The following is a 25,507-nucleotide window of genomic DNA, read 5'->3' as shown; positions in this document are numbered from 1 at the left end:
TATTTTATGATACTGTTTACTGTGATGCAAGTGTTTTCGCCTTCAGGGACCATATAGGGGATAGGTTTGATAGTGTGCCTCTCTAACCTAACCTAATTGTAGGCCCCCTATATGCTCCCTTCACCCCTGCCTTAGGGCATTCCCTCTGCGTAGCCTTGCTCCCCCTACCACGTAAGGGGATCAAGCTCATACCAGAGTACTTATCGCTTCTCTGTCCTCCCTAAGGGAATGATCCCCCCTTAGGGCTGCGTCCGAGAATGAGGAACGGTCTGCCCTTCCTCTATTGCTGAGGCAAGGCTACCTGACCTTCCCTGCAATGCGATACGTCTTCCATCCTTCCTAGTTCGGGGTGTAACATCCCTGCTCTAGGTTAGGCTTGGGGGGAGTTAGTTCTGTGCCTTGCTGAAACGGTACCCATGCACCGTTCTCAGACAGGCTGCTTAACCTTAGGCTAGGGAGCGTCCTCCCTTCCTTGGTGGCCGCTTTGGTACAGAGCCTCCCCTATAGAAGACCCTTCTTCTTCTCCCCTCCCCACCTATCTCTTGTATGGCCTAGCCTATACTTAGGTTAGTCTATACCCATCTGTCCCCTGTCCTACAACTCCTCCTTAGGGTGGAGTGATAGGGCTACCTTGAGTCCCTGTGTGCAGTCCGCTCTGGTACATATACCCTTCATAGTGTCCTATGGGGTTAGCCACTGGATGCGTTTTGTCCGCAGGGGTTCTCCCCCTCTTGGGTGTTCCCTAGCCCTCCCTTGGGCTACCCTGGCTCCCGGCCGCCTGCGGCCCCTGCCACTGGATGATAGGGCTAGCCTCTATCATGGGTACACCCATTCAGGTGGGATGTCTTGGGGTCCTTGTCCGTACCCCTACATCCCTCCTTCTGTCTCTTTCTCTGTCCTGGTGCCGGTCCCTTGCCGCCTCCCTTGTCAGTGATACCCACCTCCCACCCTTGGTGACACATTCCTTGCCCCCTGGGCCGTCAGTCCTCCGTGTGCCGGGGGACTGCCGCCTCCCGTCGGCGTACAGCCGATGGCCTTCCCTCATACCTCATAGCTTCGGTCGTCCGTCCATCGGTCCGGCCCCCGGAGTGCCGGCATCCACTGCCGGCAGTCCGGTTCTGCTATAGCCCATCCTTGTCCCTGTCACCAAGCCGGCAACCTTCGGCTTCCGGAGCCGCCGCTTCCCGCCGGCGTGCTGCCGTTGTGCCGGAGGCCGCCATCCTGGCATTACCCCTGACTTCTATATTTGTCTTCCCTAATGCCAGAAACTCTGCTGGAGCGGCCTCCGGCGTGCCATCGGTCTGCCGGAGCCTTCCGGAGGCGTCAAAGCGACTTGCACCCCTTCTCCTAGCTATCAACTCATGCTGATAGCCTTACATTGCAACCAGATGGTTTGACTACATAAATAGATAGGTATTGTCTTACCGTTCTATTATTAACCATGCTGTCTTCTTGCATATCACAAATTTCCAGCATGCTGTGTGTATCTTAGCACAGCTGGTTGCCGGAAACCGTTACCCTATGGGATCGTCTACTTTCCCAATTCTATGGTCTGAGTGGCCTCAGTCCCAGTTTTATATCCTTGGCAATTCCTACTAGAATTCCCCCTGCCTCCCTGGCAATCTATGAAGAATTCTGCCCTGTGCCCTTGGTCACAAACAAATTGCCTATGGATAAGGTTACGGTAACCAGCCGGGCGGGTTACACGGAGTATGTGTCTATCTCCTTCATTTCCGCCCACTCTCAAAAACATCACAATGTTTATATCACTTAAAATTAAGTTAAAGATTAATCCTTTAATATTTAACTTTAGAATATAAGTCATTCTTATGACTCCCCCATACTCATGTTCTCTTTCTCTTACAAGAGGAGTACGTGAAGTGCGACCACGGCTTCTGTGGAGTGAAGCGCCCACACTTCTATGGGCACACGGCGTGTAGGACTCACGCCCCTTGCGCCAACAAGAAAGGCGATCTGAAGTTTTGGGACCCGCAGAACTGTACGGTCTGCCAGGACCGCCTGGTCGAGGCGTTCAATAATCCTCCCTCAGCGGAGGTTAGGGACGCTTCTCGAGAGAAGCTACGCAAGTGGGTGCGTGGCTTCCAGAAGAACGCCACTGGACCATACCTTGCCTCCGAGGATTTGAGGGCCTTGCTTTTCCCGAAGGCATCCCCAGACTCTGTGGTCCCCAAGGATCAGATCCCCACCGTCCAGATAACGGTGGAACCCGATGTAATCATGGCTCAGTCCATGCACGAGTGCCGCCTGGATACCGACAACGCGGAACGTATGTCGGAAGTGTCGGAGAACACGGAGAGGAACCTCATGGCCGAAGAACTGGACTATGAGGAAGACCAAGTGGAATACACCGAGTCGGAGCAAGAGGTCGCTCCGCCTTCCACACCCACACTGACTCCTACACTGACGGATGTATCACTCCCGTCTACCTCCGCTACCCCGGACCCCATCCCATCCAGCGCCCAGGAGATGTTCCGAATGCTCGAAGCTCTCATGGACAAGAAACTCTGTGAGACGCACGAATACATCAGGACCATGAGAAGTTCAAAGTAGCCGAAAAGGATTTTGGTTAAGGACCTCCCGGCATGCTCGGACGCCAACCCCTGGAGGTATGCCGAGCACATGCCAATCATAACGGGCAAGATCTTCATCAGTGAGAAGGTCGGCTCGGTTGCTCTGGAAGAAGCGGAATTCTTCCCGAGTTTTGAGGCTTATCCGGACTGTTACGTCCGACTTCGATCCGAGGAGACTGAACCGAAGGAGGTGATCGTGTTCGATCTCCCGAAGGCCCAGGCTATGCTGGCCAATAATGTTAAAAGTAGGGGTTTTACCTGCTCAAAGCTTCCGGCGTTGAGCAAGAAGCACCCTACCTACGTCGCACCAGACGATGCGATCCTCCCCTTCATGGAAAAGGCCTTCGCTGCGGTACACAAGGCAGTGGAAGAAGGGAAACCCTGTCCTGCACTGGAGGAGTGCAGACCCTTCTCCCTGACTACTCCCCCCGATGTTCGACACTGGAAAGATGTCCAGCATACCTTCGTGGTGGGGAAACTAGAACCTGACGTTGCTGGACGTCAGTTTAACGAAGACCTCCCGAAACTTAATGACCATCTCCTTCGTCGGGAACATGACACGAAGGAAAGGCTCGCCGCATCCATGTCCCTCCAGGTACAGCTCGACGTCATGGCCGGTGACACTAGAGTCCCCGATTACTACATGGTGCTTGCCAAAACGCATTTGGCGACTGTAGTTAAAGACCTGTACAGCTTCATGAAGGCTCGTAGAGCCTGTCGTGAATTCGTGTTCTCCAGTGCCACAGTGAGACACGAACCCCGGAGGCTGATATCCTCCAACATCTGGGGTAAGCACCTCTTTCCCTCTGCCCTTGTGAAAGAGATCATCAACAAGGCCGCCACGGAGAACAGGAACCTTCTCCACAAGTGGGGCATGTCGAAGAAGAGGAAATTCTCTCAGGACGACGGCCCTCAACCTAAGAGGAAATCCTCCAAGCAGAAACCCTAGCAACGTCAACAGAGACGGCAGTTTCCGGGATCCGCTACTCCCCAAGTGGCAGCTCAGCCACAGCAGACCCTTCAGCTGGTCACCCAACCGGTCTTGTCACAGTCGCCGGTTTTCACCCCTGCTTTCGAGCAACAGACGACTACCTTTCGTCCCAAAGGTAGAGGCTCAAACAGAGGTGCAGGCAGAGACGCATCTCGCCGTCCCTCCAGAGGCAGAGAAGGAAGGGGAGCTAGCGGCCGAGGCAGTAAACCCTCGGGACACCAGAAGCAATGAAGTGCTTCCGGTGGGAGGAAGACTCCGCCAATTCCAGGATCGGTGGACCTTCGATCCCTGGGCACACAGCATCGTCAAGAAGGGTCTAGGCTGGAGTTGGACTCAACCACCCCCAACCTTCCAGCAATTTTTCCAACAATCAACCCCCCTTCTGGAAGAATATGTCCTTGATCTCTTGAACAAGAAGGTGATAAGGAGGGTAAAGTCAACCAGGTTCCAAGGGAGACTGTTTTGCGTCCCCAAGAAGGACTCCGACAAGCTCAGAGTCATTCTAGACTTATCCCCCCTCAACAAGTTCATAGCGAACAACAAGTTCAAGATGTTGACTCTTCAACAGATAAGGACCCTTCTGCCTCAAGGTTCCTACACGGTCTCCATAGACCTGGCGGATGCCTACTGGCACGTTCCAATGAACCACCACGCTTCCTCCTACCTAGGATTTCGACTCCAAAGGAAAAGCTACGCCTTCAGGGCCATGCCCTTCGGCCTCAACGTGGCCCCTCGGATCTTCACAAAGCTGGCGGACGCCATCGTTCAACAGCTTCGCCTCCGAGACGTCCAGGTGATGGCCTACCTCGATGACTGGCTAGTCTGGGCTCCATCGCCCGAGGATTGTTTAAGATCCTGCAACAAAGTTACCCAGTTCCTAGAACACCTGGGATTCAAGATAAACGCGAAGAAATCTCGCCTCTCTCCAGCTCAGAAGTTCCAATGGTTAGGAATCCAGTGGTACCTTCAGTCACACCGCCTTTCCATTCCCCAGAAGAAAAGGAAGGAAATAGCAGGGTCTGTCAAGCGACTGCTGAAATCCAAACGGATCTCAAGACGTCAGCAGGAACGAGTTCTAGGCTCTCTACAGTTCGCCTCAGTGACAAACCAAGTGCTACGTGCACAGCTAAAGGATGACGCGGGAGTCTGGAGACGTTCTGCATCCATCGCTCGAAGAGACCTCAAGAGACGGCTCCCAAACAGACTTCGGCTGCTCCTAAAGCCGTGGTCGGAAGCAAAGGCCCTGAAAAGGTCCATCCCTCTTCAACACCCACCTCCATCACTCAACATCCACACGGACGCTTCGCTGGAGGGTTGGGGAGGTCACTCCCACCAAAATCAGGCTCAAGGAACATGGTCTCCTCTATTCAAGACGTTTCACATCAACATCTTGGAGGCCATGGCGGTCCTTCTAACTCTGAAGAAACTCTCCCCGCCTCCCTCGATCCATATTCGTCTAACCCTAGACAACTCGGTGGTAGTTCGATGTCTCAATCGCCAAGGCTCAAGATCGCCCCAGATAAATCAGGTGCTTCTGACAATCTTCCATCTGGCAGAGAAGAAGAAATGGCACCTGTCTGCAGTTCACCTACAAGGATTCCGCAACGTAACGGCGGACGCTCTATCTCGGACAAGCCCGATAGAGTCGGAATGGTCTCTATACGCAAGATCATTCTCCTTCATCTCTCACCAAGTCCCAGAACTTCAGATCGATCTCTTCGCAACGAGCGACAACAATCAACTTCCTCGATATGTGGCCCCGTACGAGGACCCCAAGGCAGAAGCAGTGGCCGGAATGTCACTGGATTGGAACAGGTGGTCCAAGATCTACCTGTTCCCTCCCACCAACCTTCTGCTGAAAGTCCTCTCCAAACTGAGAACCTTCAAAGGAACAGCAGCCCTAGTGGCTCCCAAGTGGCCTCGGAGCAACTGGTACCCCGTAGTCCTGGAGCTACAACCCACGCTGATCCCTCTCCCGGGCCCAGTTCTCTCCCAGCAAGTACAGAAGTCGACTGTCTTCGCTTCATCATTGAAAGTCAGGGACCTTCATCTCATGATTTTCTCTCCCTAGCCGTGAAGAAAAGGTTCGGGATATCGAAGAAGAGTCTCGACTTCCTCGAGGAATACAAGACCGAATCCACACGACGGCAATACGAATCATCCTGGAGAAAATGGGTCTCATTCGTCAAGGCAAAAAATCCTACGGAAATCACCATCGATTTTTGCATGTCCTTCTTCATTCACCTTCATGGACAAGGCTTGGCAGCCAACACGATTTCTACTTGCAAATCGGCCTTGACTAGACCACTAATGTACGCCTTCCAGATTGATCTGTCCAGCGACATCTTCAATAAACTGCCGAAGGCATGCGCTCGTCTACGCCCAGCACCCCCACCAAAACCGATCTCCTGGTCCCTGGACAAGGTGCTCCATTTTGCCTCCAACTTGGACAATGATTCGTGCCCTCTCAAGGATCTGACTCAAAAAGTTATTTTTCTTTTTGCTCTTGCCTCAGGAGCCCGAGTCAGCGAAATAGTGGCATTATCAAGGGACGAGGGTCACATTCTGTTTACAGATTCAGGAGACCTTACCCTCTTCCCGGATCCGACGTTTCTCGCCAAAAACGAACTACCCACCAAAAGATGGGGCCCTTGGAGAATCTGCCCCCTGAAAGAAGATGCCTCTCTATGTCCAGTAGAGAGCCTCAAGGTCTATCTTCGTAGAACTTCTGACTTTGGTGGAGGCCAACTCTTCAAAGGAGAAACATCGGGCAGCGACCTGTCACTGAAACAACTACGAGCGAAAATCACCTACTTCATTCGCAGAGCGGATCCTGACAGTACACCCGCAGGTCACGATCCTAGAAAAGTTGCATCGTCTCTGAATTTCTTTTAGAGTATGGATTTTGAATGCCTTAAGAGTTTCACAGGCTGGAAATCCTCGCGTGTTTTCTTCAAACATTATGCGAAACAAGTGCATGAAGTCAAACATTTTGTGGTAGCCGCAGGTAGTGTTATGAAACCTGCACCTAACTCTGCATAGAACAGTGAGTTACTTGGGACTCTAACTCCTCGGGTGCCTATGTTGACCCTCGTGCGATACGTAGTAATTTCAAAGACACTTAGTGCTTTTTCATATACTGTTCTTCTCCCAGGTGAAATGTCAGTCGTCACATGAGTGCCGCATGCCTAGAGCATGATGTGTTTTTTCTTTTTAAAGACTGACGTTCCTCTGGAACGAGTGCCTACTAATAATTTGAAATTCTCTTTCAGATTCAAGAGCAAGTCTTTCATTACTATGTACATTATAATTTGTTGTAAATTACTTTTACATACTTATTGCATTTAATTACCATATTCTGCAATTGTGAAATAAAATTTCTATTTTATTACTTGTGCGTCTCAATCCGCTCCTACTTATACTATGAAATACATGACTGTCATAGCTTTATTATCCCCTTCCTCTTATATACGATGAAGATTACTAAGGATTCAATCCTTATTATATACTCAACTCTGCAATGTAATATTCCTACCCGAATACTTACTTACATCATGCCTTCGAGACCAGACGATTCTCTCTCTTCACATACAGTGCCTAACCACCACTTGTCTGTTTTTGAGAATGTTCCTATATGAATACCAACAATTCAGTCTTGTCTCCGAGTTCTTCATGTTCTCCCAGCAAGGTGGGTAGCCCTTCGATGACCACTTTGATCTTCAGCATGGTCCGTTGGGACTTCACTGCCAGGGGGGCAGGAAGTTTTCTTACCTACGGTTCCTCTATTGAGATTACTATGCTAACCTGTTCAAAGCCCTCGGCACTTACACTACAAGGGGAAAATCTACCACGATACATTGATTCTCTGGTATTCTTCCATCAGGACGCCATGGCTTGAGCCCAAAAAACGGATTTTGAGCGAAGCGAAAAATCTATTTTTGGGTGAGATAGCCATGGCGTCCTGATGGACCCTCCCTGCTAATTCGTCCAGTTTTTTCAGGTCCCACCCTGTCCTGCTGTATCATGGTGATCGGCAAGCAACTGGCTTCAGGATGAGGATGGACGTGACGTCATTTAGCAATGGCGCCCGTTTGTTTACGTCTTGAGTACCAAAAGTAGCCACGGACGAGATTAGCTGTGGAACGGCTCCCCAGCTATTCTCCGCCCCTACACATCGAAGTGTTAACTCTATGTGGGGTGCAGATAGCTATGTGGCGCGTTAATACATGCGTCCCCTGTTGATATACGATGTCTTAAAGGGAAACCTTTAGGATACTCGCTCCAGAAGTTAGAATTCTGTGATAACCTGTGGTTAAATTCTCTGGGAATATCTAGTAGTTATATACCCAAGGAAGCTACCAAAAAGGAACCTTCCATCAGGACGCCATGGCTATCTCACCCAAAAATAGATTTTTCGCTTCGCTCAAAATCCGTTTTTTATGCATAGACTATCAAGCTAGCCTATGTATTTTTACTACATACTCTGTCAAGCAAACCTTTATATCAAGAAAGGTTAATGAAAGTGTTTATTGCACTACTATGAAAATTATGTAGAGGTCAGAGTAAAGAATAATATTTCTAGTTAAGGAACAAAAGGTTTTCAGTGAGAAATCTTAGCTTGTAAAGTAGAACAAGTGGCATATGCAACCAGATTTTTTGAGTGGTAAGACAAAAGGAGTTATTAACCCTTTTACCATGGATGTACCGGTACGTCCTTGCAAAAAAATGCTATAAAAATTCTTTTTTTCATATTTTTGATAATTTTTTGAGAAAATTCAGACATTTTCCAAGAGAATGAGACCAACCTGACCTCTCTATGACAAAATTTAAGGCTGTTAGAGCAATTTAAAAAAATATACTACTAAATGTGCTGGGGAAAAAATAACCCCCTGGTGGTTAAGGGTTGGAAATTTCCAAATAGCATGGGGGTAAAAGGGTTAACTGAAGGGCTTGGATGGTGATAGCAGAGACATAGAGTCTTCAACAATAAGTGACGGAGGCCAGGATAAAACTAAACCAAGACCTGATGTTGATGGAAGTGGCTCAGAATCAAGTTTCTCTACTCTCCCAAGGAATCAATATAGGGATTTCTGAGAAGAGGTTTTTCATCATTGTGGATAACACTATATCTCTGGGTTGCATCATGAACGGCAGCTACAACCTTCATGCACCGTTCTACCTTTGCGTCCTGTGATTCAAACAGGCTAGATCTTACTCAGTTAGAGAAAGCCTACTTATATCTGGAAGAACTTTGGTACTTCAGCCACTTATACTTCTTTTTCTTTCTCCTTGGTTTTTTTTTTTTTTTCTTTTTTTTTTCTTTTTTTTCATCCAGTTCTATAAGGTCTTCATTAGTAATCTCTCAATGATGGACATCTTGCCTAGGCTTAATGTGTTGTTGAAGATCTTTTTTCAATTTTCTCTACTTTTCAAACCCATTGAAGTCGTGGTTACACTTTCTTCCACACCCAATTCATGTTGGCAGCTGTAACTTCATTTCATGCAAAATCAATAATCTTGATAGCCCTGTAAATATAATTTTTACACAACTGCTGTAAGATTGTTTCTTCATTGTCAGTTGCCTTCACTGCCTGTTGAAAGGTGAGACATTAATAGTATTACACACTGGTCCATTGGCTGGATAAGTGATTTGGTGTTTAGTTGGTGGTAAAATTCTGAAAACTGTAGCGGGAGTTTCTGTTGCATCTCCAGCCTAGGAACTGCTTCTATAGACAGATGTCTCAAGTAATGGTTGGGACACTTATATACTAGACACAGCAGGCAGATGTTTCTTGGGATAGAGGTTTAAATGTTGAAGAATGACTCATGAGTAGCCAAGGCAAATGACTAGTTATTGTACTGTACCCAATGTCTTGGAAACTAAAAACTTAATCACAAATGATCAGTGTCCAAGGTCTCTCTCCATATTAGCTAGGATCAGCAAGGACCAGATTGTCATGGGTAGATAGAATAATATAGAAAAGAATGTTAAAACATGTAAAGTTTCTACTCTTAAGAAGCAGAGAGAAGAGGTCCCGCTAGTGTTTACCAGAAACTGTCACCGCCGTTGATTGAGGTCAAGATATTTATTAGATGTGCCTAGATCAGCAGACCTGGGGCATAAGGATCGTCTGTTGTAGCAATTCGAGGAGCCAGCGTTTTGGAAGGACCCATAGCATAAGGAGAGTCCATTGTCGCTGAAGCATACATTAATGGAAGGTAAACACACGTCTCGCTTCAATTATAGCGCCATATGGATCATGATTACACCAGCAGAGCGTTCGAAAAGATGTGATCAAAGAGGCGTGGTTTTAAGGAAAACCAATGAGGATGAAAAAAGGAGAAAATTTCCTTCTCTGGAATTGTCCATAGTTAGCCCCTCCCATACAGGGGTATATAAACTTCAAAGAGAGCGAGAGAGATGGAGACAGAACGAGAGAGAACTTAAGGACCAAAAAGCAGATGTAACCAGCCTTACGACAACTTGTCTGAGATGTCCGAACCAGTTTACCCCTTGTCGTCATTACCAACCACGAAGCGCCAGACCTGAAAATTCTACGTTTCTGAATCGTCAAGATCTGCTGTGAAGAGTACCGTCATTTCTTTTAAGTATTATTTATCTGCTTTCTTGGCTGTTCCCCTATTTGCTGAAGTGTAGTTTAATCAGATGATTTTCTTTGTTCAATTCTATGCTTCCCAAGTACTCAATCAAGAAACATTGATCTTTTACTTGTTGTAAATAAAATTGTTTTCTTTTGCGAGTTTTCTTTCTATATTCCTTTTTTCTCTTGGTTGTTGTTGATTTATCCTAATTTAATGAATCAATTCAAAAGAACCTGATTCGATCCACCAAGAATCGTAACAGTTGGCGACCTTGCCAGGATTTTTGACAACATAATCAATTGAAAACAGGGAGAATATAGAAAGAAGCAGAATGAGGGAGATTACTGTACTAGAGATTTGATAGATTCAGGTAAACTTCTTGGTCTAGATGGCGATGCTCTCCGTGAGTATGTTTTTAAGAGAGAACAGGAAGTGTTTGAGAGAGATGAAAGAGCAGCTGAAAAAGAAGAAAATGAAAGACAACGAGAAGAAAATGAAAGACAGCGTAAGCATGAGTTAGAAATGGCTCGTTTAAGACAAACTCTTCATAACAGACGGTCAGGTAGCAGATCAGGAAGTAATTGATCTTTAAATAGTGACACTGATAGTTTAGATATGATTGCAGTGCTCAAACTTATACCGAAATTTGATGAGGAAGATGTTACGAAATATTTTATGTCGTTTGAAAAGTTAATGAACAGAGTAGGTTCTCCAAAAAAGACAGTGGACTTTGTATTTACAATCAGTTTTAAGTGGTAAAGCACATTCTGTGTATAGTTGTTTGTCTGAGGATGAAAGTGAATATTATGATACTGTGAAAGAAACCGTACTTAGTGCATACAGATTGGTACGTAAGAAGTTTAGAAGTTTGAAAAGAGATGATACTAGTACATATGTAGAGTACGGAAAGAAGTTAGAAAGATCATTTTGTGATTGGTTGACTTCCACTGAAGTCGATAATTTTGAAGATCTCAAGAACTTAGTTTTGTACCCAGACATCAAATTATATATAGAAGATAGGCGTGAAACATCTTTTGCCGATGTAACGAGATTAGCAGATGAATACAGTCTCACACATGGTTTGAGTGGCAGTAAAAAGAAAAACGATATTTTGTCAGGTAAGGCACAACATAGTGAAGGTAGTTCTAACAATAATGATATTAGGAACAGGGATTATTATTATTATTGTTACACATGTGGGAAGGAAGGTCATATTTCTCGGTACTGTAAGAGCAAATGGGCAGTCAGTAATTTAGAGGTCACTTATTACAATTGTAATAAGGAAGGGCATATAGCTAGGAATTGCACAGTAGAAAGTACGAATTTGAAGAAACCTGTGTGACTAGTTAATAATCTTTCTTCAGGAAGGAATAGTCTCTTGAAAGAAATTAAGAAACGTTATGGTGAATTTTTTTCTGAAGGTTTAGTTTCTTCTCTTAAAGGAAATGATTCAAGGGAAGTAGTTTTGCTTAGGAATACAGAAGCGGCCGTATCACTCGTTAGGAGAGAGTGTTCCAAGGGATGTAATAATCGGCATGAAAGAGAAAGTTATGCGAGGTGGGTTTCCGAACACTTGTGTAGTTTGTCCTTTGTTAAAGATGAAATTGAAAAGTCAGGTAGTGACAGGAGATGTAAAACTAGCAGTCGTGGATACTTTGCCCGTAGACGGCATTGACATTATTTTTGGCAACGATTTAGCTACCTCCAAGTGTGTGAATCCTATTTTAAGTGAAGTTCAAGTGCCTGAAATGATAGTAACTAGGTCAGGATTAGTTACAGATATTGACTATGGTCATAGGTTATTCGAAGATTCGAACATAGGTAGTAGAGGCGGTGATGATGATCTTAGCATGAGTGTAGCTAAGGAAACCTACTTTATCAATGTTGACAATGTGAGCTGAGATGATGATGTAGCTGTCGAAAGAAGTGATGTACAGATAGACAATGTAATAGGCCCAAGTAATAGCAGCTGTAGTGTTTCAGAAACTAGCATATTGAATGAGGATGAACTAGTTAAGATGCAGAGGGAAGATGAAACACTAACTCGAATTTTTGAATGTGAATTGGATGATGAACCTGAAAATGTTTGTAAGGAAACATTTAGTCTAAAAGACAAACTTTTGTGTCGTTATGTTCGTCCTAAGACAGGTAGCAAAGAGGAGGTCATAGAGCATTTAGTAACTCCTAGGAAACTTCGTGAATCAATTTTGAAATTAGCACATGATGAACAAGGACATTTAGGAGTAAATAAAACATTCAGGTATATAAGTGAAACGTACTTTTGGCCTAAAATGAAAAGTGATGTGAAGAGATATGTTTTAAGTTGTCACGAATGTCAAATGGCTGGCAAACCTAATCAAGTAATTCCCAGGGCTCCGTTATGTAATATTCCATCGGTAGGAGAACCTTTTGAGAATGTCGTAATTGATATAGTTGGCCCTTTGCCTAGAAGTAAGGGAGGGAATATCTATCTATTAACAATTATTGATAGACTAACGATATCCAGAAGCAATCCCAGTAAGAAATTGCAATGCAAAATCTGTAGTTAAACGCTTGCTAAACTATTTCTCTAAATTTGGACTTCCTTGTGTTATACAGAGTGATAATGGTAGCAATTTTGTATTAAAGTAATTCAGAGATAAAATGAAAGAGTTAGGGATTAAGCTTGTAACTTCCACCCCGTACCGCCCTGAATCACAAGGAATTGTTGAACGTCGTCATCAAACGTTGAAAAGTTGCTTAAGGAAGTTGGGTAATAATTTCGAACATGACTGGGAAGAAAAGTTACCTTTTGTCTTGTTGGCTTTATGATTAGCTCCTAATGACACCACAGGATTTAGTCCTTTTGAATTGTTGTTCGGTCACACCGCCAAAGGACCTTTAGAAATTTAAAAGTATAAGTTAATGCTAGAAGAAGGTAGAAAGGATTACATACAGAATATCGAAGATCACAAAGAGGATTTAAGGAAAGCCTGGCAGTTGGCAAAAGAAAATGAGAGCAATCGTGAAGGGGAAACTAAAAGGAAGTACGATCTTAAGGCTAAAGACAGAATTTTCCATGTGGGTGATAAAGTCTTAGTAGTCCAGAAAGAAGATCCCTCATTATCTTATAAGTTCGAAGGTCCATTTCCTATTATAGATAAGAGGAGACATTGACATTTGAATTACTTAATTGATATGTGTAGGCGTAGAGATAAGTGGTTGCACATCAACTTGCTAAAGAAATATGACGAACGTCCAGTGCCAGTTGTAACCGTGTCGCCGAGAGAGATTACTTTTGAAAAGAACTCTGATGTTCTTAATAATTTCACGTTGTTTAATCCTAGCTTAGAGGAAGGAAAGACAAGGGAATTATTCAATGTGTTTTCAAATTATCCAGAAACGATTAGTGATAAATTAGGTTTAACTAATCTCTTGGAACACGATATTGAGTTACAGGACACAAAACCCATTCAACAAAGTCCTTATCATCTAAGCCCAGAAAAAGCAAATTCAGTCCGACAGGAAATTAAGTACAGTATATGCTAGACAATGCTTTGATTGTTCCTAGCGAAAGTGACTGGTGTTCTCCAATAGTTCTTGTTAAGAAGGAAGATGGATCAGATAGGTTGTGTATTAATTTTAGGAAAATGAATAGTGTTACAAAACAAAGTAATTTTCCCCTCCCCAGGATAGAAGATTGTTTAGATAGAATAGGAAATGCCAAGTTTATTTCTAAACTTGATTTGGCCAAAGGTTATTGGCAAGTACCTCTAAGTAGTCGAGCACAGAAAATATCTGCTTTCATAACACCTTTCGGTAGTTATGAGCCCAAAGTTATGGCTTTTGGTCTACGGAATGCAGCGAGTACTTTCCAAAGATTAATGAATATAGTTTTAAATGGAATTGATAACTGTGTCGTGTATTTGGATGATCTTGTAGTATTTTCAGATACGTGGGAGCAACATTTACACATTTTAGCTAAAGTCTTAGCAGTCCTTGAGAAAGCAAAACTTGTTTTAAATCTGAAGAAATGTGAATTCGGAAAAACCTCGATCACATATTTGGGTCATAAAGTGGGTCTAGGTAAGATTTGTCCAAAAGATGGGAACATAGAGGCTATCATCCACTTCCCAATCCCTACCAGTAAAAAACAGGCAATGAGATTCATCGGAATGATTTCATATTTCCGCAGATTTGTTCCTAATTTTTCAGAAATAAGTGCTCCAATAACAAATCTTTTGAAGAAAGGACGAAGTTTTGTGTTTGATAATGAATGTATCGAAGCTTTCAATAAGTTAAAGGCCATTATGATTCATGAGCCCGTACTAATGTTATCCGATTTTAGCAAGGAATTTAATTTAGCGATAGATGCAAGTGATATTGGCATAGTGAACGGGATTAAGCACCCTGTAGCTTATTATTCGAAGAAGTTAAATAAAGCACAGCAGAATTATTCAACTCTTGAGAAGGAATTGTTTAGTTTAGTATCAACTTTCCAACATTTTGAGATTTATGTACGTAGTGGTCATGTTTTAACTGTGTATACTGATCACATTCCGTTAGTTTACTTAGATAGGTTTAAGAATAAGAATAAACGTCTCCAGCGTTGGAGTTTAGAATTACAAGATTACAATTCAAAGATAGTTCATATAAAGGGAAAGAATAATGTAATAGCCAACAGTCTTACTAGAGATTTTTCAGAATGATATGGATGTTTTTTTTTTCTCTTTCATCAACAATAAGAGAGTGTTTTGGCTTTGTTACGTGATGTGAGAGTAATGAAGTAATTGTTTCTCAGTTTAGGGATAAGTGATTTTCTCCCTTGATAATTTCATTTAAAAAAAAAAAATCAGTAGATTTTCCCTTTTTTTGCTTTTAGGGGGAATCTGTCATAGGTAGATAGAATAATATAGAAAAGAATGTTAAAACATGTAAAGTTTCTACTCTTAAGAAGCAGAGAGAAGAGGTCCCGCTAGTGTTAACCAGAAACTGTCACCGCCGTTGATTGAGGTCGAGATATTTATTAGATGTGCCTAGATCAGCAGACCTGGGGCATAAGGATCGTCTGTTGTAGCAATTCGAGGAGCCAGCGTTTTGGAAGGGCCCTATGCATAAGGAGAGAGTGTTGTCGCCGAAGCATACATTAACGAAAGGTAAACACATGTCTTGCTTCAATTATAGCGCCATATGGATCATGATTACACCAGCAGAGCGTTCGGGGAAAATGTGATCAAAGAGGCGTGGTTTTAAGGAAAATCAATGAGGATGAAGAAAGGAGAAAATTTCCTTCTATGGAATTGTCCATAGTTAACCCCTCCCATACAGAGGTATATAAACTTCAAAGAGAGCGAGAGAGAGGGAGACAGAACGAGAGAGAGAACGAGAGAATGTAAGGACCAGAAAACAGATGTGACCAGTCATACGACAACTTGTCCGAGTTGTCCGAATCAGTTGACCCCTTGTCGTCATTACCAACCACGAAGCGCCCAGACCTGAAAAATCTACGTTATTATTTATATGCTTTCTTGGCTGTTCCCCTATTTGCTGAAGTGTAGTTTAATCAGATGATTTTCTTTGTTCAATTCTATGCTTCCCAAGTACTCAATCAAGAAACATTGATCTTTGACTAGTTGTAAATAAAATTATGTTTTCTTTTGCGAGTTTTCTTTCTATATTCCTTTTTTCTCTTGGTGGTTGTTGATTTATCCTAATTTAATGAATCAATTCAAAAGAACCTGATTCGATCCACTAAGGATCGTAACACAGGTAATAGCTGCTTATAACTTAACAGATAGACCTGTGAGGCCTTATTGAATACAAGGATTGCAAGGTTGTGTTCACTAAGAAATATCTTGAGCTGTGAGCAAGGCTTGAATTTGAGGATCACAGATTAGTAGTACCGCACCCTTTCATCATATTGAAGTTAAATGTAATCTGTCTCACCTTCAACAGACTTAACTTGCCACCTGTACATTCAAATCATGACCATATTTTAGACAATTCAAATTTGATGTATTGTCTAAGGAATAAGGTTGTAACAAAGTCCCTGTGCAAGTTCATCGTACTACATAGATTTGTTCCTACAGTACATGAATGCAAACCATTGTTCTTTACTAGAGGAGCAGGATAACAAAGGCTGGAATATGGCAGTTGAAACTTTTAACGAGGTGTAAACAACCGGCAGGTAATTGCCCTGTTGGTAGTGGGGAAATAGTTAGCAGGGAGGCAATTGCCTCCCCTGTAGCTCACTGTAACCTCAAATGGATTTCAGCTGTCAGAGAGTGAACTTGTTCCTCCCTGATGGAAACTGCAAATTTTGCTTACAATTTACTGTGAAAATTTTAGTAATTTTCTTTTCTTTTTCTTCCAGCTGTATGGTTGTGCGTATGACTACTCACGAGGGCATGCCCTGGGGTGCTACCCAAGTCCTTTGGTACCTTTATGTGTAGTGTAGAGGTGGATTCTCATAGGCTGTGCCTGGCATTCTGAGGACATATATATACGGAATCCCCAGCTTGTGATAATTGTAGGGAGAGGCAACCTTCCCAGTGGGTTACTTTTGGTAGGAGGAAGAAGAAGAAGGCCAAAAAGGGATTCTTCACCTTCGAGGTCTTCCTTGAAATCTAAGAATTCCTGGCCTGCTTTTTCTTCCCCTGGAACTTTCCCCTTTGACTCTTCCTTGGTTTCCTCCTCCAAAGAGTGTTCAAGTAAGAGAGGTGATCGTTTAATGCCTGGTCAGCCCATGGGTCTGTGACACTGCGTCTTTCCCCCTAATGTTTTAGCAGCTCCTTTCTTCCTGGGTGGTTTCCTTTCATCTTCTCTTGCTTTTTAGAGGTTGGAAGCCCTGCAGTTATTGTGGCCCTTCTTTGGGATTCCTGATCCCCCTTTGGAGGATAGAATAAAGAAGTTTGTTGAGGAGAGACATTGTGTGCAGACCATCGTCCCTTCAATGTCTTCTCCTCAGCAGGTCCCTGCTGCAGCTGTTGCCTTAGGGTCTCTCACACCAAAGGATCTTGTACATCTGATTTTCCCCGAGACTGCTGCTCTTTCTGTGGGGTTTTCCTTTTCAAAACCTCAAGGCTCTTCGGAATACTTCCTTTACCTGCTCCTGCTAGACCTTCGGATTAAGGGTCCTCTTCAGTTGGCGCTCCCATTTGCTCTTTACACAAGGGACTCTCTCCCTCTCTAAGAGTCCTATTAGGTACTCTAAGGGAGTTGAGTCTTGCTCTCCATGCACTCGCTTTGTCATGGTCAACCCCGACGTCCTTCACCTTCTCCTTCTGCTTTTCCTCCCAGACCTCGTAGGTGCTTCAGATTGCCCCATCAGAGGAATCACAGCTCTTCCCGCTGGCGCTCCTACAAGTATTCGTCTGCGTCATGCTCATGGCGGTCGTCTTCGCCCTCTAGGTGATCTTCTCTTTCACGCTCAAGGCGATTTCCTTTGCTCTCCGGGCGGTCATCTCCAGTATGCTATAGGTACTCTTCGTTGCCTCTAGAATGTTCTAGGAGATCATCTCTGTCGTGCTCTCGCTACTCTTCACCATCACTTCCTAGGTGATCTTCGACTTTGTGCGGGTATCGTGATTTGGCTTATTTGTCCAGGGGAATTTTGCCCACGCGCTCTAGTCACACTTTCATTTGCATTCCAGGGGTTCCTCTCCTGGATGCTCTAGTTCATTTTTGTCGCCACAACCCTGATGTTCCTCGCCTTCGCTCCCTAAGCATTCGTCACCTTATTGCACTCGATCCAGATTTTCAACCAAGCGTCCCAGGGGATCCTTCGGCAGAAACTTTCACTGTAGTGAATCTCCAGGTTGAGAGGATTATTCAGGCTCAGGCAGATGATCCCCTCTTTCTGGCAAAAGGATAGACATCAGGGAAAGGTAAGTTACATGCAGGTCCTGTCTCTCCAGATGACAACACTCGTCGCCAGTCCTCCAGATTTGCCTTCAATGGAGAAATCAAATAAATATGACGTTTTGTCTGTTGATGTTTCTGATCAACCAGAAGACAATTTAAATAAATCAGAAATTCAAGTCGAGGTCCACCATCCCCCTCAACAATTAGATCAAAAGGACAAAAAGAAAATAACAAACACAAAACCTAATTTATCAAAACCCTCTCTAATTAAACGACCGGGAAATAGTGTTAAATAAAAAAGTGCTAATGGGAAGACTTCATACAAAAGTTCTTCCAAAAAATAAAGCATAGTTTTTTCCTCCATTTTGCAATGGAATTGTCAGGGTTTAAGGGCTAAATATGAAGAACTTGAGCTCTTAATTCACGAGCATTCCCAATAATTATATGTCTACAGGAGAGCAAGCTTGATGCTAATACACCTTGTCCTCACGAATATATTAGCTATAGGACACCGTATGATCATTGAGTAGGGAGCCATGGTGGAAGTCTCATATACATTCGTCAAGATGTTCCCCAAATAATCTTATCTATTCATACACCTTTGCAGGCAGTGGTTGTGCAGATTGATATAGGGAGAAAATATACAATTTGTTCCAATTTGTTCTCTGTACTTGCCTCCAAATGGTAACATTTTGTATGATAACTTAGTAGAGGTGATTCAACAACTAACTCAACCTTTTATTTTACTTGGAGGTTTGAATGGTAGGCATTCTTTGTGGGGTGATGTTTTAGCAAACATGAGGGGAAATACAATTGAACACCACCATCTTCTGTTTGGAGGAAAGTAAAAAAGATAGCTGGCAAATTCACCCCTAACCCACCACCAGTGTTAAATGTGAATGGTCATTATGTAACTGAAGCAAATGATGTTAGCAATGCCCTGGCTGATAATTTTTCAAATGTATCCAGCAAGTGTGAAAGAGCTCCTGGTCATCAGTATAGGAGCATTGAAGAAAAGAAAATTTTAAATTTTGCAACAGGAAGGGAAGAGTCGTATAATTCTCCTTTCACTGAAAGAGAATTTGATTCCGCACTTGCTCTTTGCAATGATAGAGCCTCTGGACCTGATGGAATTCCATATGCAATGATTAAACATTTACATTTCAATACAAAGTTATTTATTTTAAGCATTATTAATAGAATAGGGCATGATCATAGTTACCCAAGTGTTTGGTAACTAGCCATTATTTTAGCCTTTTTAAAACCCGGTAAGGACAAGTTTTTAGCAGCAAACTATTGACCTATTGCATTGACATCTTGTTTATGTAAAATCGTGGAGAAGATGGTCAATGCAAGGTTGATGTGGTACCTTGAAAAGAAGGGTATTTTATCACCCATTCATTGTGGATTCAGAAAAATGTACTCGACGACTGATGTGTTGATACGACTTGTCTTCTATTTCTGAAGCCTTTGCTTCCAAACATCACCATGTAACAATCTCTTTTTACCTTGAAAAGGCATATGATACCACATGGAGATATGGTTTTCTTAAAACCATTCATGAAATGGGATTAAGAGGAGAGCTACCTCTGTTTATCCAATCATTTCTTTATGTGATGGAGTTTTTCAAGTGAGAGTTGGGGAAACTCCATCAGAGAGTAAATGTCAGGAAGAGGGTAGTGTGCTGAGTGTAACCCTGTTTGCACTAGCAATTGATGGGATATCCTCAGTCATTCCCCGGGACGTTCTCTCAACACTATTTGTAGATGATCTCTCCATGTAATTTGCTGGAGCTAGAATGGCAATGGTTGCGAGAAAACTACAACTTGCAATGGAAACAATTATTCAGTGGGTTGATATGAATGGGTTTAAGTTTTCAACAAGCAAAACTACTATTGTACATTTCTGTCGTATCCGGGGATTACATCCAAACCCGGATATATACATGAAAGGTCAACAGATCCCATGTGTAGGTGAAGCTAAATTTTTAGGATTGATTTTCGATTGTAGGTTGACATGGGTTCCACACTTAAAGGTGTTAAAAGGTAACTGTCTAGAGGCTCTGAATCTTTTAAAAGTATTGTCCCATACATCATGGGGGCAGACCGTAAAACTATTTAAAAATTAAACAAGGCCTTAATTTTTTCCAAAATTAGTTATGGATGTGAAATATACTCCTCAGCCACCCCAAGCCAATTAAAGATATTAGATTCAATACATCATGCTGGTATGAGATTGTCCACTGGAGTGTTTAGAACCTCACCTATCCCAAGTCTCCTTGTTGATGCTGGAAAGTTACCTCCAGACCATTACCTCATATCTTCCATTATTCAGTATTGGTTTAGGTTACAAAGACTCGGAAAGCGTTCTCTCTTATCCTAGAAAGCAATTCAAATTTTAGCCAGTTAGGAGTCAGAACCTCAGGAAAATGATGAAGACACAGATGAGATCCCTTTGTAGGAAGATTCAATGGTCTCCAGCTGATCTTTCACTCCCTACGGAGGAAGGAGAATCGGAGTGTGTTTTTCTTTGGGTATTTCGTACCATGTCTTCAGTTGATGGCAAGAGGGAAACTCTCCCCTCTTCTCCGAGAGGTAGGTGGGCTGTAAACCCTCTTGGCTGTTCTCCATCCAGGCCAAACCAAGCCTCCAGCTTCCTTAGACTGCTAGGGGCAAGTATGTTATGTGAAAAGTAGGGAACCAGGTAGCAGGTGAAAAAAACTCCATTTGGTGTTTGGAATATGGTCGGCAGTAGACCGCCGAGAACACACAAATCATTTAAAAGTTAAAGGTAGTGGGGTTAGCGCTGCAACAATGTTGTCATATTCTGCAAGGTCACTCAATGTTATTGATGAGTGACAATACCTCCGTTGTGTCCTACATCTGCAAACAAGAAAGAACGATCTCTCTCTATGTTAGCTATATTGGTCAAGATCCTTGAGTGTGAGCGAAAGTCAACTCGATCTCTTTCAGCACACTTCATTCCAGGCAGGAGAAGTGTCGTTGTGGATCAGTTGAGCAGGGGGACTTAGATCATATTGACTAATATGGTCTCCAATTATGTGAGAATTTGATGGATCCGCTGCCTCACATAAATGGTACAGTATTTGAAATAATAGAGACAAAAATATAAAATTCATTCTGAACAATTTCTTAAAAATTTTCCTCAAGGAAAATTATATATTTAAGCATAAACCTTGTATGGCGAACAATAAAGACATCACCCAGAAGTTGGTATCCTCGGCACTGGCTACCAAGCATTCTCTACCTTTGAGTAACTCAAACCTGCAAAAAAATACGAGAAAATTAATACTCAACAAGATTAAAAGGTTTTAAGTTAAAATATAAAATGAAAGTAGGTTATAGGATCTTGCTGAAAATAATGGGTAAATTTATGTTTTAGGTTACGAGTTTTTTTATTAATGGTCTTGGTGAACGTGCACTTAAAAACAGCTACTTTAAAGTCTAGTTCTGCGTGCCAACAGAACGATACCTACCTCAATGAGTGGCTTGCGCGGCTTGCTCAGTTAAATGAATCCTCCATAAGTGTTGTTGAATTCACTGATTGTTGACAGCACCATCTGTACTGATGAAAGCATTTCGATGAACAGTAATTCAAGGAGATCCAATTACAGCTCATCCATCAATCCAAAGGTATTGATGGTAGTTGTGAAGGTCCTACAGTATATCAATATTTAGCATGGAATTATAAGTACTATCATGGGAAGATTGGAAGTAAATTTTGGAGAGTTAATGTTCACAGTGGAGGGCAAAAGTAATGTGGTGTCCCGTTTGAGATAACTTTTGAATTAAACATCGTATGGTATACCCCGGACAGAAATAACAAACACAGCGATTAAATAGTAGTTACACTCAGAGAGGCAGTAAATGGTAGTCTCGAACTATTGAGGCACACATGTAATTAATAAGATGCAGAAAATCCCCTTAAACTTACTTAGGCCAAATAAAAAGAAAAATATGAAAAGAGAATCTCATAAGTTAAATATAATAGAAATAATTTGATAATGACAATTTCAGCAAAAACAAAAAGGAAACCCTGAATAGAAATTCTCACTGTGAGCAATGAAGATGACAGTTTGGTGCAAGGTAGTGCACAAGTGCTGGTACTCAGTGATGACGTATCATTGGCTGCCAGAAAACTTTAGCATTGGAGGTGCTGTGATAAGTTCAATAGAGCCTGAACTCATGACTTATCTCACATTGGATTCCCTGTTCTAGCCTTTTACAAGAAGGTCCTTGGAGATTATACAACACCTCCCAAAAATAGGTCTTTCCTTTGTCAGAACCACTTTTTTAAGTACAGAACATAGCACTTCATTATCAATCACATTGAAATTGTTGTTTAACAAAGCAAATTGTAAAAGTGGAATTTGCTTCTCTGGTGCTGACTGACATGAAATCTAGTTAATGTCATCACAAAAAAATATTATTCCTAAGATCCTCTTTTTTTCATTGACATTTTGTTAAGCTTCAAGACTGTATCGTTGGAGTAATACAATTGCATTGATGATCAAAACTAAGGATTTTTAGCAAGTTTATATGATTGTTGTCATATGCATTTTTAGGTATACTGTAGTAGAAAATCAGTTAATTGATATTTTACTTGTTTATTGAACAGATACAAACGTGAGTTTGGATTTATTATTCCCGAACGAGACATAGTTGTGGATGACATAAGAGTTCGAGGAGTTGGGAAGTCAGAGGTAACCATAGAAGGTGAAATTGGAGCTACAGATAAGGACCCACCTATAGAAACCGTAAGTATTTACTAGCCCATAATGCAGGTTTTTATATTCTGAAAAATTTATGCAGTGTAGTATTACCTTGTTTTTGAGATTCATATGCCAGCAATGTGGATGTCAACATAAACAAATTGTCTGCCATCAGAATTTTAGCTAAGGTAAATCAATTAGTGAACTAAAATATAAAAGGTTGTAGTATTTTAAACTTGCATTATCACTTCTGCAGAGTACTGATATGAAACGAAAATTCGCACTTTTTTCCAAAAAAGAAAATATTTTATGAATTATTTTATCTGGATGTTGTATATTGATAAGTTTAAATTTTGCTCTCTTCCCCAATGATTGTTATATTGTCCCTCCTTGTTCCTGACATGTTTATTCACTCGCATCTATAATAAGACTCATTCTGTTCTTTGGAAATGCTTTGTTAGTTTGGATGTTGTATTACAAAATATGTAACGTAATATGGTTTTGGCTCCTCTGTAGCATTTTAACACTCATTACAGTAGTTTTAGAAGTTGGAAATTACATTAGTGTTAGAAACTGTACATTGCACTTTACTGTTACTCATGTGCACTATTCAGTGAAAAGAAATTAAAATAGTTTTCAAATATAGTGATGCCTCGGGATACAAAAGTTTCTGCATACGAAAATTTCATGATGCAAAAGAAGATGATGGAAAAGAAGATGCAAAGATTTTTTGACTCATTGAGAAAAAAATTTCATAATACGAAATGAGGTAAAGTACGAAATTTGCCCGGCCACCGAGAATAATTTTAGAATTCGCACACCGCTGGCTGTAAACTCGTCACCATCCTCCCGCGCTCCCATTGGTTACCTTCCTACTTTGATGCTAGTTACCGCAATAAGATCCTGTTCTCCTATTGGTCAGCATCTACCCCGTCATGCATCTACGCATCAGTGTTCCTCGACCATTTTGTTTCGGCAGCGTATCGTTCACATTGAATTCGTGTTAGTGATTTCGCTTTTGTGCTTTTATTTATTGTGCTGTATCGTGTTGCGTTATTCAACTCATTCGTTATTAGCCATGGGTCCCAAGAATTTTGCTGATGTGCAGGGAAAGAAGAAGAGGATGCTTTTTATGGAGATGAAGCTTGAGATGATGAAGTATACGGCTGGCATCCGGTTTAGTGTGATCGCTGAGGCGTATAGCCGAAATTCGTTGACGATAGGCAGCATCCTTGAGTAGGAGGAAGCCATCGAAGCAGCAACATCTTCTAAGGAACAGACTTTTCTACAGCAAGAGGAGCCCTTCCATGATGAGATGGAGAGACTGCTTCTCCTTTGGATTAAGGACAAGGAAATTGCTGGAGACACGATTACCGAGCCAACAATCTGCCACAAGGCCAGCGCCATTTTCGGTGATCTCGTGTGTGCTTAAGCCAAAGATGACATAGGAGAAGGGACATTGAAACAGGCACCCCTAGAGTTCAAGACTTCACGGGTGAGGTTTAAAAATTCAAGACACAGTCTGGCATTCATTCAATGGTGCGCCATGAGGAGGCTGCCAACTCTTACACGAAAGTGGCTGAAACCTTTGTTAAGACGTTCAACGAGTTGACTATCAACTGGGCATTTTAGGGAGAAAATTACTCTTTGTATGTGCATCACGGCGGAAGAGAAGAAGCTATCCATTCATACACCTATGAAGGACTGGCTTATCCTTGCATTTTGTGCAAAAGCCAGTGGGAATTTGTAAGGTGAAGCCCCTGCTGGTGTATCACTCTGGAGACTCCTCGAGCCTTCAAGGCCCACAAAGTGCTTAAGGAGAAGCTTCCGGTTATGTGGAAAGCTAATGTGAAAGCATGGGTAACAAGACTTGTTCACCAAGTGGGTCAATCTTTGTTTTGGCTCAACTGGGAAAAAATATTTGGAAGAGAAGCTCCTCCCTCTGAAAGGCCTCTAGGATGATACCCTTCAGGATTACTCGTTCATCAGGGTTCTCTATCTTCTGCCTAACACCGTCCCTCTCCTCCAGCCCATGGACCAGCAAGTGATTTCCAACTTCAAGAAAATCACTGACAGCACAAACCTCACCCTGCATGAATTTGGAAGAGCATTTCGATGTTGCGATATGCCTCGGACTCATTGATATAGCTTGGCAGGAGGTTTCGAGGTTCACCTTGAACTTTTCATGGAAGAAGGTTTGGCCTGATGCTGTCTTCGCACCAGACTTTGAGGGCTTCCATGTAGGCCAAGTTGAAGCTGAAGCCGAAAAAGTTGACGATCCTGAACCTGTTGCACCACCTGAGGTTGCCGAGATTGTTACACTCTGGAAGTCCATGAGGACAACATTAAGGGGACCAGCTGGCTAATAACGATTTTTAATGACAGGACTTTGATATTCATACCACTTAATAAGGTGACTTATGACATCTCCAAACTGTATAGGATTTTTGCATCTGACCCTTGGTTTTGCGATGCCAGGGCTATTTATCCTGAAAATTGTGTTTTTCAAATTCTATCTCATCCCTTGATAATTATTACTAAGATCTGGGATTACTACCCTATATACAGTAGACCTGATATAGACCTCCAATTATATGAAGAGTTTTTTTTCTAAAAGTAATTTTTCTGCCACATATGAATTTTTTCATTATGGTAAAAAAATAAACCCTAAAAATCAGGGGCAAAAAATAAGAAAAAGTATGAAATATTCATTGGATAAAAGGGCTTCATTTCATTGTTTTATATGTA

At 42.4% G+C, this 25,507-nt stretch overlaps 1 protein-coding gene across 1 annotated transcript in view; it reads left to right on the top strand.

The window, feature by feature from the left end:
* LOC137640084 (5-oxoprolinase) overlaps positions 1-25,507 on the top strand; it is a 547,197-nt gene that overhangs the window by 251,317 nt on the left and 270,373 nt on the right. Inside the window, exon 11 of the mRNA XM_068372538.1 lies at positions 22,666-22,804. Coding sequence (XP_068228639.1) covers positions 22,666-22,804 — 139 coding nt within the window. The remainder of the gene's footprint in view (positions 1-22,665; positions 22,805-25,507) is intronic.

The sequence above is a fragment of the Palaemon carinicauda genome, chromosome 4, assembly GCF_036898095.1.
Source record: "Palaemon carinicauda isolate YSFRI2023 chromosome 4, ASM3689809v2, whole genome shotgun sequence".
Lineage (NCBI taxonomy): Eukaryota > Metazoa > Arthropoda > Malacostraca > Decapoda > Palaemonidae > Palaemon > Palaemon carinicauda.
This window is presented reverse-complemented; position numbering and strand designations above follow the sequence as displayed.